This window comes from Nesoenas mayeri, assembly GCF_963082525.1.
Source record: "Nesoenas mayeri genome assembly, chromosome: 15".
In the NCBI taxonomy this organism is placed as follows: Eukaryota; Metazoa; Chordata; class Aves; order Columbiformes; family Columbidae; genus Nesoenas; species Nesoenas mayeri.
In genome coordinates this window covers 3,301,810-3,314,669 of record NC_137559.1, presented here as the reverse complement: position 1 = coordinate 3,314,669, position 12,860 = coordinate 3,301,810, and the positions used below count along the sequence as shown (strand labels likewise).

The following is a 12,860-nucleotide window of genomic DNA, read 5'->3' as shown; positions in this document are numbered from 1 at the left end:
TCATACACCATAGCCACCGATGTTTTTATAACACACCTGAAAAATCCGCGTCTGAGTGCTTTGGACACTTGATTCTCCAAAAGCTCACAGCCTTTTAGAAATAATCCGATTTGTACTAGTTGGTCAATAGAGGAAATGGACAGTAAAACAAGTACCTTCTCATAGACATTCAATTGCTTTCACAGATGTTACAAGGACTTTAATTACAACAGCATTGCTGAGGTTATAATGAAGTCTGAATGAAGTTTAAACATTCTGATGATATCTATAGACTTCAGTATGGAAAACACAGATAAAAATAGTTCCCATTTCATCTGGAAAAGCTAATATAGAGATAATTGCAATGCAGTACTGAGAATGGATTTTAACATCAGTCGCCACAGAAAGGATTTTTAACTAGTTGTATTTTACAGACTATTATGTAGCTACATATGGTTTAGCCCATGTAGTATTACCTACCACGCTGAGGGCTTCAAAAACATGCATTGCAATCCAACTGTAATTAGATTCATTGCATGACCTTCAGCAAATCTCTCAACTGCTGCTCAAAACATCATCTCTAAAATGAGAGCAGTGACCCTCATTTAACCTCTCTACCCTAAAAAGACTGAGATGCTTGCTTTTGTTTCCTAACTTTGGAAGTGGAATGTGTGGAAATTTCTACGCTAGCCCCGGATCATACGGTACCTTTCAATAACGCACGATGTCGCCTCGTGGCTGATGGAAGAGGAGTAGGTTTGCCAGTCTCCATTTGGCAGTTCTCGCACTTGCACTGTGAAATATCGTATTGGTGAAGATCCATCACTTCCAGGGACCCACTTCAACAGCAGACTCCGTGATGACACATCACTCTGGGGGGTCATCAGCTGCCTGGGAGGTGCTGGTCTTTCTGCAACGAAACCATAATTTCAGAGGACATTCACGCTAACATAAAATGTGACAGCCCAATTGGACTTTCATAGTGGTGGTGCCACAGGAGACTGAACACTTGGGTTTGCCCCATGAGGTTCACAAGCCACCCAATTCCTTAATCTACTGCAAAGAGCAGCAGTAAAACTGGTTCTTATCTCCCTGGCACAGAAGGTCACCACTGAATACACACTTTCTTAGCAGCAGGCCTCAGATTTCAGGGCGTCTTAGCCTGGTAGGTTAAGGAAGAATCGTTAGGACCAGTAGCCAAGCAAAGCAAGAAAGTCTTCAATGAAACTCAACAGTAATTCCAGCTGCAATTGCTCTCTTGACAGATTTTGCCTGTAAAATGGTTCACTTTTGAACCCGTGCTCACACTATCGGTACCACAGGACTACATTCTCCCCGTGCTACATAGCACCCTCTTCCCCCACCTGCTCTCCAGTTGAGGCACGAAGAAGAGGAAGGGATGAAGCTCGAACAGGCTGGTGTGTGGCAGAGTCCAAGAGCACAACTTACAGTCGATGATGAATTCCAGCACCAGTTCTCTCTGGCAAGGACCCAAGAACCATCAGCAGCTGCTGCTGCTGCTGCTTCCAAACCCCAGCCCAGAGACAGCACAGAGCTGGGGCCTGAGCTCCGGCTGCACTGCACTTCAGACCTTCCCAGTTCTTCCCTTCACACTCAATAACCTTGAACCTGCAAAGTCAAACCAGCCAGAGCCGATGCTGAGGGAGATCTCTCCAGAGTAATTAACCGTACACCTTTTAGATGAGGCAGGGAATGGTAATGCCGGTGTAAGCATGCCAGTCCCCAACCGTTTCAATATAGATCTCCTTTCCCGTCACCGCGTCTCCGCACATCATCGATTTCAATAGAGAAACTCTATAGAGTGAGGAATAATTGTTTAATTGTTTATCATGAAGATTATTGATTCTGATTAAAATGTGTGGCATGTAATAAAGCAGAAATTGATTGGAGACACCGCAGTGACTTGCGTTTGAGAAGCAATTCAATTCAACTTCATCAGCACTTGTTTCCATAAACACACCTCCGCCTGCCCGATTCCTCACAGCTGCGTATGGCGAACACTTCATTCCCCTGCCATTCCCTAAAACCATTTCCTATATGTTTTGGCATTTCTCTGCAGCAGGCTCTCGCTGACATCAGTGCCCAAAGATTTGTAAGCTATTAGCTGGAGGAAGCCCTTGGTGCCAGCAGCATGCGAGCCGGAGTACAATGCAAAAGGTCAATGCCTTACACTGACAGGCTGAGACAGGTATTCAGGGTTATTCTATCAGGGGAAGCGAGTGTCGTGCAGAGATTTAATACTCTCTGCTGATAAGCTTTCACCAGCTTGCAGTTTTGGGCAGGTCAGATCTTGCACTCACTCTCCTGTGATTGGGTTTCCTTCTGCTGCTAATGGGAGATCTTAAAATCTCCTGTATTGCAAGATATACTTCCTGACTGTTTGTACAAAACCATTAGTATGAAGAGTTTATTTATGTGGGTTTAGCCAAAAGTCTTTGTGGCCAGGAAGGCCAATGGCATCCTGGGGTCTATTAGAAGTGGGGTGGTCAGTAGGTCAGAGAGGTTCTCCTGCCCCTCTGCTCTGCCCTGGTGAGACCACACCTGGAATCTTGTGTCCAGTTGTGGCCCCTCAGTTCCAGCAGGACAGGGAACTGCTGGAGAGAGTCCAGCGCAGCCACCAAGATGCTGCAGGGAGTGGAGCATCTCCCGTGTGAGGAAAGGCTGAGGGAGCTGGGGCTCTGGAGCTGGACAAGAGGACACTGAGGGGGGACCTCATTAATGTTTACAGATATATAAAGGGGGAGTGTCAGGAGGATGGAGCCAGGCTCTTCTGGGTGACAACCAGTGACAGGACAAGGGGTAATGGGTTCAAACTGGAACACAAGAGGTTCACTTAAATTTGAGAAGAAACTTCTTTTCAGTAAGTGTGACAGAACACTGGCCCAGGCTGCCCAGGGGGGTTGTGGAGTCTCCTTCTGTGCAGACATTCCAACCCACCTGGACACCTTCCTGTGTAACCTCATCTGGGTGTTCCTGCTCCATGGGGGGATTGCACTGGGTGAGCTTTCCAGCTCCCTTTCAATCCCTGACACTCTGGGGTTCTGTGAAAAGCAAATGCTAAGGTGAGCTGTGCAGGAATGTAAGGCCAGGCCACATAACTCAATGGACTACCTCTAATTTCTCACTACATTTACATTTTCTGACTCAGTTCTCCCCTGTTCACTGGTGTTGACTATTCCGAAGGGTATCACATCACCACGTAGATTCAAAGAAGAGCCTCTGGAGAATACAGCTACAATATAACTTGGGATCTATAAATCGCAGGTATCACTGTAAAATGTCATGTTGTATATTAGGATTATCCAAGGAATTTAAAAGGACAAGAGTGACTGATTTGGTTAATTTTCAGGGGAATTTTTGTGCCTGCCTACCTTAGTAACAAGGACTGAAGGGATATTAAATGCATTTTTTAGTAATGGAAATGAAATATCTTTTTGCTCTAGAATACTCATTGCCACGTATACAAGGTTCAGGTTTCTGTGTTTTGAGTTTTTCTATTTACTTGTTAGCAGAATAGCTGCACTGGATAAATTTCTTTATTATTGCCTCATATCAATCTTGCTGATGTGAAATTACACATTCTTCTCTCTGCACTTTACATAAGGGATCACTTCATTTAACTCTCAGCGCCTTGGGGCTCGGTTCCATAACATGCATAGAGACACAGCAGAGCCATCCATCAAAAAGAGAAAGGGTTCGTTTCATACTCTGACTTGTCTATTCAGGATAACCCTAAAGCATTGATGGCAACAAGGGATCATTGTTCCTGCAGTGGAGCTGCGAGTTCTGCCTTGAGCTATTGCGCATCCAGCAACAGCTTGTGCACGGTCTGGGAAGCCTGAGAACATTTTATTGAAAAGTAGAGGCTCTGAGCTTCGAGTATTCACTTTATTGGGCATGGTGGGTTGTTTTGAAACTTCCACATGTTGGACATCAAACTTCCATTTTGACAGCAGTTAGGCAGGGGTGGAAGAAACCTTGAGCTGATAAATCTCTTTGATGGATGGTATCTTTAGCAGAGGCACTTTAAGTTTCCTAATACAGCTCTAGAGGTTTGTTCTCTGAGGACTGTTGTGCACTGGGAAGGCTGCACATGACCTGGTGAGCTACACCGGGGGGAATTTCAACATCAACCAGACAGGCTAGAAGTAGTTGAAATGCACCCCATCGGTCCTTGCTGCTGGTGGTTGAACATCAGGCCAATGTCCTCTCTTCTTAGAAGTGTTACAGGAAAATAACAAGGAAGACATTGTAGGCAAATAGTGCGGAAAATCCTTAAACTTGCACTAAATGATTTGCAAGGACTTAAAACGAGATTGTTTAGTAGGCACATTTTAAGAACTAAAAGTAAATATAACTGGTTGTATTATAGTGCAAGACTTGGACAAGAGCCAAGACCAGGCACACAAGCACAGGCAAAAGTGAAGTACGAACAACAGCTGAAAGATGTCTATGGAGTTCTGCCCTAATTACCTGAAGGGCACTTCTCCCTGAACTGTGATTTTTGTCAGTCACAGGAGCTGCATGGCTCTAACTTTTGAGAGAGAAGTTTTGTTAAAGATCAATATCCAGACAGCACAATGGGTCAGAGTGACATGTGGCACAAAATCCAGGGATGCACAAAGGAGTGATGTTGATAAAGTTACCCTGGCTAGTTCTGACTTTGCCACCTCTAGAGAACAGATCTATGCTTTGCAGTGGAACATGGCGTATGGTGCAAGACCAGAGGAAAACCCACACTCCTGTTCTCTGCCAAAATATTATTTTTAGCTGTGAATTAAAAAAAAACGAAAAACAACTTCATGCACAAGTAGAAAACAAAATTTTTCTAACTGGCAGCTCCAGAGATCTGTTCTAAGACTGGAGAATTCAGCAGTTACTTGAGCCAAAGCATTACAAACAAGCAACGGTACAGAGCAGATTCTGTAACACCTTATATGTCTTTCACATTTAGATACCTTTGGTATCTAAGCATTTGGTTTTATTTATATGCCTGTAACTCCTGCTTTCTTCAAGTAGGTTCCCTACAGAACAGAATGTGGTTGGAGATTCAGAATGTGAGTAACCACTTTACGGCTGATGCAAGAAGCAGAAAAATTCTGGGCAATCCAGATGCAAACACTCTGCTCAAGCGTGTGGCAGCGAAAGGCCAGAGTAATTACTAACACATTAGGTCAGGACTGAGGTACAATGGAGGAGCCGTGGAGAAATCCTGCAACATCAGTGCCTCTCATTTTGCATTCCCTGATCAATACAATTCATCCATCACTTACTTTCTTAAGATTGCAATCTTTCAAGAAAACGAGAGAGCAGGAAAAAAAAAGATCTGACTGCAGAGGGAGGCTGCATATGGCCAATATAGCAACTGATGGAAAAATCAATCTCCAAGAGCCCGGCAGGTTAGAAGAACTGTGTCTCATAAAAGTCTGTCTTGCTCACCAGGTTTCTCAAATCATGATGTTGCTATGGTTTGGGGCAGGTTTATGGGGTGAGAAGGAGACAGTGTACAGGCTGTAGCCTGTTATTAAAATTCCCCTAAGTGCAGCAGAGGCTCCAAGGCACGCGGCAGAAAGTACCTCAACCTGTGGCTGCAAGCGTTACCTCTTTTTTCTGTTGTGATCACGGTGGCTTCCAGCGGCTCCCCCCAGCCCTGCCTGGTCTTGGCAGACGTCCGGAAGATGTACGCTGACTCAGGGGTGAGATCTGTAGCTGTAAACTGCCTGACTGTCGAGCCGACCTCCACCGTCGTGAACTTGTTAGGGCTGCTGCTGGCCAGGCGGTAGGCAATCTGGTACCCTGAAATCACAGCATCAATGAGAGACAGAGAAAGGGTTAGGATTTCTTTCTAGCAGGGACAAAAGAGCACCAAAACTATGAGTTTAATATAATTACTTGCTTATCTGAGACCAGAATAAAGTAATTTACTACCTTCAGTGCTATAAAATTGCCCAGCCAGACGCCATATCTGATGTCACACAGTGACACACACGAGGGTCTACCAAATACTATGTGCCATGAAACTGCTTTCATTTCCCATCCTTCATACCAACAAGACAGAAAAACAGTTCAATCTTTCCTGAGCATACTTTATGAAAAGGCAAAGGAACAAACAAAACCTGGACAATTAATGTCACCTGGCTGAGCCAGTTCAAGACAACGCTCTGTTTCATCTTTCCCCCCAGCATACCCGTATGCACTCATGCTCACACACTATTCTGTGCTCCTTACCCAAGCGGTGCAGCCTTCATGCTGCCCAAATAAAGGCTCGCTCCTGCTTTTTGCACTTGCCTTCTTCTCAGCTCTCCTGCTCCCCTGTAACTGTACAGCATCAACTGTATCACATATCCCCTGTGATAACTGTACAGCAGCCGCCAGAGCTGCCAATCACAGCCTCCTCCTGCCACAGTCCAAGGAAGAAGCCTGCAAGCTGTGAGGTCCTGCTTCAACCACGCGGCACTTAATAATCAATTTTGTTGATGCCTGTAAGTGATAACCCCCATTCCAACCTGCCTGACAATTAGGTTTAGCCTGTATTATTAATGATCCAACTGTGCAAAGGAGGGTTTCCAGCGCTCTCACGCACCACTAGCAACAACTGTCCCCCAAAGAGGATCTGCCAAATGTTCTAATTCATTCTGCAAGCCCAGCAACTGAATCAGTCTCCCACTTCTGGAGCTCGATGGTAACTTTCAGTCCAGCTGCTGACTTCCAAAATCAATTAATACCGGAACTGGTGTGGGGCTTTATTGCCCAAACCGAATACAGTTGTACAATTAAACGCTTCATGGAGTTACACAGGGCAGAGGGCAGCCAACAAACCCAAATCAAACCAGCTGAAAACAAAACAGTCATGACATGATTCTGCCAACCCTCTGCTCATCTTCCGAATGACAAAGGGGTCTGCAGCACCTGAGACCATCTCTTTCTTTTGGAATTAATTCAGCTAGAGTCTGAACTCCCACCACATTTTGGCTGCAACAAGAACATGGGGAGTCGAACCCGGTGTGCTTCATTTGTGAAGGTCAGTGCATGAAAACTGAGATTTTTATCTTACCTGTGGCTATTAGACAAAATCAATGACGTTTATTTCCCACTGTGAGCACACAACAACTGCCACATGCCCACTCACAGAAAAGGCGCAAGCAGAGTTCCTGTGTGCTCTTGACTCAATGCCACGCTTGCGTGTGGTGCACGCTGTCCTGAACAAGTGCCATTTAATTGGGATACAGATGGTATTAATTCTGGTGTGCTGACTCTCACAGCGCTGTCGACAATGCGCCAGCATTTCCTTGTCCTTTTTCCTTCGGCAGCTGCCAGGGGACGTGGGGCAACAGCCATAGCCGCCTCGCATGGAGCAGATTTGATTGCACACACACCTCGACGAGCGACTTGGCTTCTCCCAGCGCCTGTGGCTTCAGCCTGAGCTCCTGCATGTTGTGAACGGGTTTGGGTACAGATCCGATGCCCTGCAGCGCCTTAATGCACCCCGGGCATCCACGTTTGGAAATGGGCACCAGCAGTACAAGGCTCCCGGGGCCCGAGGGGCTCAGCTCGAGCTGCCGGGGTCCCCTCACACCCCACAGCATCTCCCCACAGCCACATCTTCGCAGCTGGGTGGAGAGCATCAGAGCGCTAGATGAAAAGTAGCCTGATTTTCTCAGAGCTCCTGAGCGTGCTTAGATCCCAGCGAACTTTTAGGTTTTTACGCTTTGAACTTTTCATTCTTCCACCTTCAAACTCTCTCCTTTTATCCATGCCACCAGCTCTCCCATTACTGGTCCAATATATTTCACCGAAGTATTTCTGTATCTTCAGTACTACAGTATTTTGATCTTTTTCTAAAGTCCACAGGAAGGCAGATAGTAACGGGGAGAAGAAACAGATACACTACGATCTTTTTTGTTTATACAGATGTGAAGAACGTGGGAGTGAAAGCCCCAGTACAGGATCTCAATAAGGGGGGGAAATAGTAAAAGAAAAGCAAGCAGGAAATTTCTACAGCAGTAGAAAAGATGAAGGAAGAAGTAACTAAGATGGCCAAAGGAGTTTGATAAAGGGACATAAGAGACGAAGAATAAGACCTGGAGGGAAACAGAGAATATTAAAAGAACAGAAAAGTTGACTTCTCTAGTTATTAAAAGATAAGTATGATATCTGGGACATATCCTTGTCAAGCAATTTCCTCTGTTTTCTAAACCTTTGTAAAATATAAAGAGTAGTTAAAATGTAAGGAGGAACAGAAAGAGAACTATTTACTGCTAAATGGTGGTGCTCATGCTGGAAAGCCAATTACAAACAGGCGCAGATCAGGCAAAGGGACACATTCATATCTGGGGCATTATAATAACTTACACCAGAGTGGATCCTCGGCTACTGTAAAAAACAACTTAGCCATGAAAAAGTAGAAATCGCTTGTCACAGCCTGCCTCTGACAGGCTCTGCAAACTCCCTTTCAATGCATCCCTGTGAAAAACAGCCTCAGCTCTCACTGTCCTCTCCTCCATCTGCCGTGTTAGCTGACAGTCTGGGTAAATATCTATTTTCCTGGATATCTCAGGCAGAGTTTACACAACCAGAGCTGTCACCTTTACGTATTTCCTCAGAAACTCAACACTTCCCTCTGTTTGATTCAAAGATACGTATCCAATCTCTGCACCTGAACCCAGATCACTCGTATTGCTACCTACAACCCACCCGAGAGATACCCAGTATCTTCATTTTGAGCTCCTACATCACCCTCTCCTATTAGATTGGGACAGCCAGGATACCTGCTGGCATAAAAAAGCATTGCTTTTCTTTCTCTCTGAGCGACAGAGAACACGCAGTATTTAAACCACAGCTTGGATAATAATTAGGGCTAACACAAGATCAAAAAGATAAAATTATTAAGTTGCTGAATTTCAGCAACACGGGATGGGAGAAGACAGGAAATGTTAAGTGGAATCAAACGAGGCAAATCAATAGAGGTAAATGGAAGGTGTTCAAAGATAAATTAATGTACGCTCAAGGGCTGTAAGAGGCAATAACTGCAATTGCTGCAGTGGAGGAACAAGGAAACTTCCTTTCCTTCCTCCATTATGACAATAAGATGTCAGAGATATCTTACATTTAGGAAAAAAAATAAGAACAAAAGGTTATGAATAAGAGTAGAATCTTTAAAAGGTGATCAGAGTAAAATTTGCTGGGAAACGAATAACTTACCGAATGTGAAGTATCTGGGTGGTCAACAGGAAGAATCCATATTGTTTTCTTAATTTTACTTTTCCCCATATGGCATTAGATCCCAAGCAGCTTCTGCTATGGGAAGTTCTGCTGTTGACCAGGCCAAAACAGCACGGAAAAATCCTTGAAAGAGCAACTCTTCAGGAGTTTATTTATTCATTGAAACCAGGCTTATTGTTGCATTAGCATCTTTTTAAGTATTTTTTGCACAACTGCAAGCAGTTTCATGAGCTACGCTTTCTGAACTCAATAAAAGGCAACAATCTGAACTGCCTGTTAAATGTTAGGTCACCGCAACACAACCAGTAGATTCCCCAAAGCAAACAGGCAGGAAGATGACAACACACCGCGAATATAAAGAAGCTTTCAAGCTCATCACCATACAAAGCCCTTCAGAAGTGACAGCACCCGCTCATGCAGGCCATGGTGCAGTAGAGATACAAACACTTATTAATTTGTCACAGAACTTAGGGAAAGCCAAATGATATTGGGAGGTTACGCTCTGCCTGGTGGAGCAGCAATCCAGCTTGTTGATTTTACTGCTTATCTGTTTAAGGGCCAGCGGGTGTGCAAATGCAGCCTAGGATCAAAATATGAATTTGCAAACATGGATTACATCCAATTTCGGTTCTAATTCTCAGTGGAGTTCTCACACTCTTTTGCAATAAGCTTCAGGTAAACGCTATATAGAAGGACACCACGAGGAATACTAACCAGGGTCGGGAAGGCTGCTGGTTGAGCTCTGGTGTTCAGAGGAAGCTCATAGCTACAAGTGCACATATGCACATTAATGTGCCATTTTTCTTTAATAGTATTTAAGGAACTACGTTGGGTGCTTGCTGAACTAAGTGCGGGAAAGAAGAGAAAGCGAAGCCTTGGATGATCAGTGTAACATTCCCAAAAGGAGACATGGAAATATCTGGCAGTAAAATATTTAACCAACCAAACACAAGCGGTTTTCCCTCTTGGTGCCTGCCAGTATTTCATCCTGCTAATCTCTCTCTGAAATGCTAGAACATGTTTTGATATAGATTACAAAAATGTTAGCTGCAAAGGTGCTTGTATGCTCAGAGGACAAAGCTAGCAGAGCTGGAACATTAGTTCAAAGGCTCTGAATATAAGTTGCTCTTGCAAAGCAAGTATTTTTCCTTTCCAAGCCCACTAGTGAATAGAAGGGCACCGTGCAAAATTATGTTAACTCATTTTTTCCAACAACTCTGCCTCAGTGCACTTGGCTGTGGTGGTTACGATGGTGTTTTGATAGTTGCTTACAGTAATGAGGTTTAAAAGGTGTCCAGGGAAAAAAAAAACAACTTGCAACCTTTACTTCGAATGCTATGCATGGTTTTTTATCTATTTTTGAAGTACTCCTCAGTTCTTAGGAAAGATCACAGAAGTGCCCAGCATGAATAATTGTTACTTTCCCTCTTACATTGGCAGCTACTTCCTCCACCAACCTCAACGTTTCTACTATCAAAAAACGAAAATATAAAGGAGTGAGAACTGTTGAATAAAGACAATGGACTTCAAAGAGGTGGAGTGGGGGAACTGGCGGGTAACATCCCCCGGGAAGGAATTCTAAGGGATAAAAAGAATTCAGCTTAGCTGCCAGTTTTAAAAGAGACCAAAAAAAAAGGTTCCACTATCCCATTGCAGACAAAGGATGTTAAGAGGCCAATATGTTTGCATTCAGAGCCCACTAATGACCTGAAAATCAAACCTGACTTGGACAAAAGTTGAAACGGGACACATGTCCAAGGGAGGGTATAAATAGACAGCACAAGCACACAGGGACACAATCAGAACGGACAAAGCGCAAAGTGAGTTAGAACTTAAAGGGCATCAAAGGAAATGAGAAAAATGTTATAAATACATTAAAAATTTGAGAGACAGAAGGAGGACAGGTCAACTACTGGGAAGGAATGATCAGCACAAGACAGGTGAGACAGAAAAGCATGGAAGGCTGATACCTCCCTTGCTTCATTTTCACACACAAAGTTGATGCTGACTAGATACTTAACACAAATTAAAACTGACAACAATATAAGTAGGGATGTAGGCTAGAATAGTGAACAGGTTAACAAATATTTAGTTAAGCTAGATGTAATCAAGTCAGAAAGGCCTGATGAAATTTGCCCTGCAGTGCTCATATAAGTAGCTGGAGCCATCTCCAAATAATTAGTGATTATCTTCAAGAACTTGTGGAGGACAGGTGACATCCCAGAATATTACAGAAGGGCAAACAGAGTACCCTTATACTTTAAAACAGGGAAAGAAAAACCAGAGGAATTATGGACAAATCAAGCTGAAGTTCAATACCCAGAAAGATCCTGGAAAAAAATATGAGTCAATATATAAGCATCCATGAGGATAATAAAGTGCCAAGGAACAGCCAATATGTATTTGTCTGGAGCAAATAATAAATATCAAATAATCTATGCTCCATTTTGACAGTGTAATTGGCCACGTGGGAAGAGTAGATATGATCCACATTGACTTTAAGTAAGGCTTTAATATGGCGGCACACAGCCCAGCTAAAAGCAAACAAGAGAAACAGAATCCAAGAAAAATACTACACATTTTGACTTGAATGCTTTAAAAAAAAGAAGTCACAACGTTGTTATCAGTAGTTTGCTAACAAATTGGGAGAACGTATTTAGTAAGGTCTCATGAGAATAAGTCATGAGTCTGGTTCTGCTCAAACTTTTCATTAACGACCTGGCTGATGGAATTGCCAATCTACTCGCAAACTTCAAAAATAAAACCAAATTGTGAGTGGCTGTGAGCCATTCAGAGGACAAGACTGTAATTTAAAGTGATCTTGATAATGAGGAGAGATGGTCTGGAATCAGTAAAATGAAATTCAATAAAGGCACCTGCAAATTATCACACTTAGAAAGAAAAAAGCTTAATGTATGTATCTAAAAGAGGGGCTGACTGACCTGGAAGTGCACTGCAGAAAAAGCGTAGGAATTAATAGTGGGTCATAGACCTACTTAGTTACAATATCAGTGTTGCAAAAAGAGCTATGTCAGGACAGTATCACCTATCCTGGGATGTGTTACTGGAATTGGAATGTGCAAGACATCAGAGACAAGAGTCTACACGCTAACCATGCCAAGCGTTCTCTCCAGGACACTCTTCCCCTTCCCCTGCAGCCCCGCATTTGTTTGATTTTATCACCAGTGTAGCGGGTATGAGTAAGAGCAAGCTGAGAAGGGGATGTATTGCACAAAGCACTGTGCAAAGACAAAATAAAAGAGAATTCCTTCTCCACCGAGCTTGCAACTTCAGCAAATAAGGCTGACAAAGTGCAGCAATGTGAGACATTGGAACACAGTCGGGAGGGCAAAATCTCTTTTGTACTTTCTCATCATTTCTATCAAATGGTTGGTTTTTTTTCACTCCTTAGCCACATCCTGTGATTCAAATCCCGGTCTCCACTGAGAGCAAGTTCTAGGACACACAGTTCCTTAAAAAACAGCAACAAATCAAACCCGCAACACAACGTGGAAGCCAAACTTCTCTGAGCTGCAGCAAAACCCCACGTGGATCCATCGCTGCTTATGGGTAACCGCTGCCAAGCTTCACGCAGCCACGTTCTCATGTTCACAAAACCCCTGCAGCACCTGCCTTTG

At 43.7% G+C, this 12,860-nt stretch overlaps 1 protein-coding gene across 1 annotated transcript in view; it reads right to left on the bottom strand.

Moving 5' to 3' along the window:
* SDK1 (sidekick cell adhesion molecule 1) overlaps nucleotides 1–12,860 on the bottom strand; it is a gene marked incomplete at its 5' end in the record, with an annotated part of 363,636 nt that overhangs the window by 54,880 nt on the left and 295,896 nt on the right. The window contains 2 exons of the mRNA XM_080353916.1: nucleotides 688–889; nucleotides 5,602–5,796. Coding sequence (XP_080210042.1) covers nucleotides 688–889; nucleotides 5,602–5,796 — 397 coding nt within the window. The remainder of the gene's footprint in view (nucleotides 1–687; nucleotides 890–5,601; nucleotides 5,797–12,860) is intronic.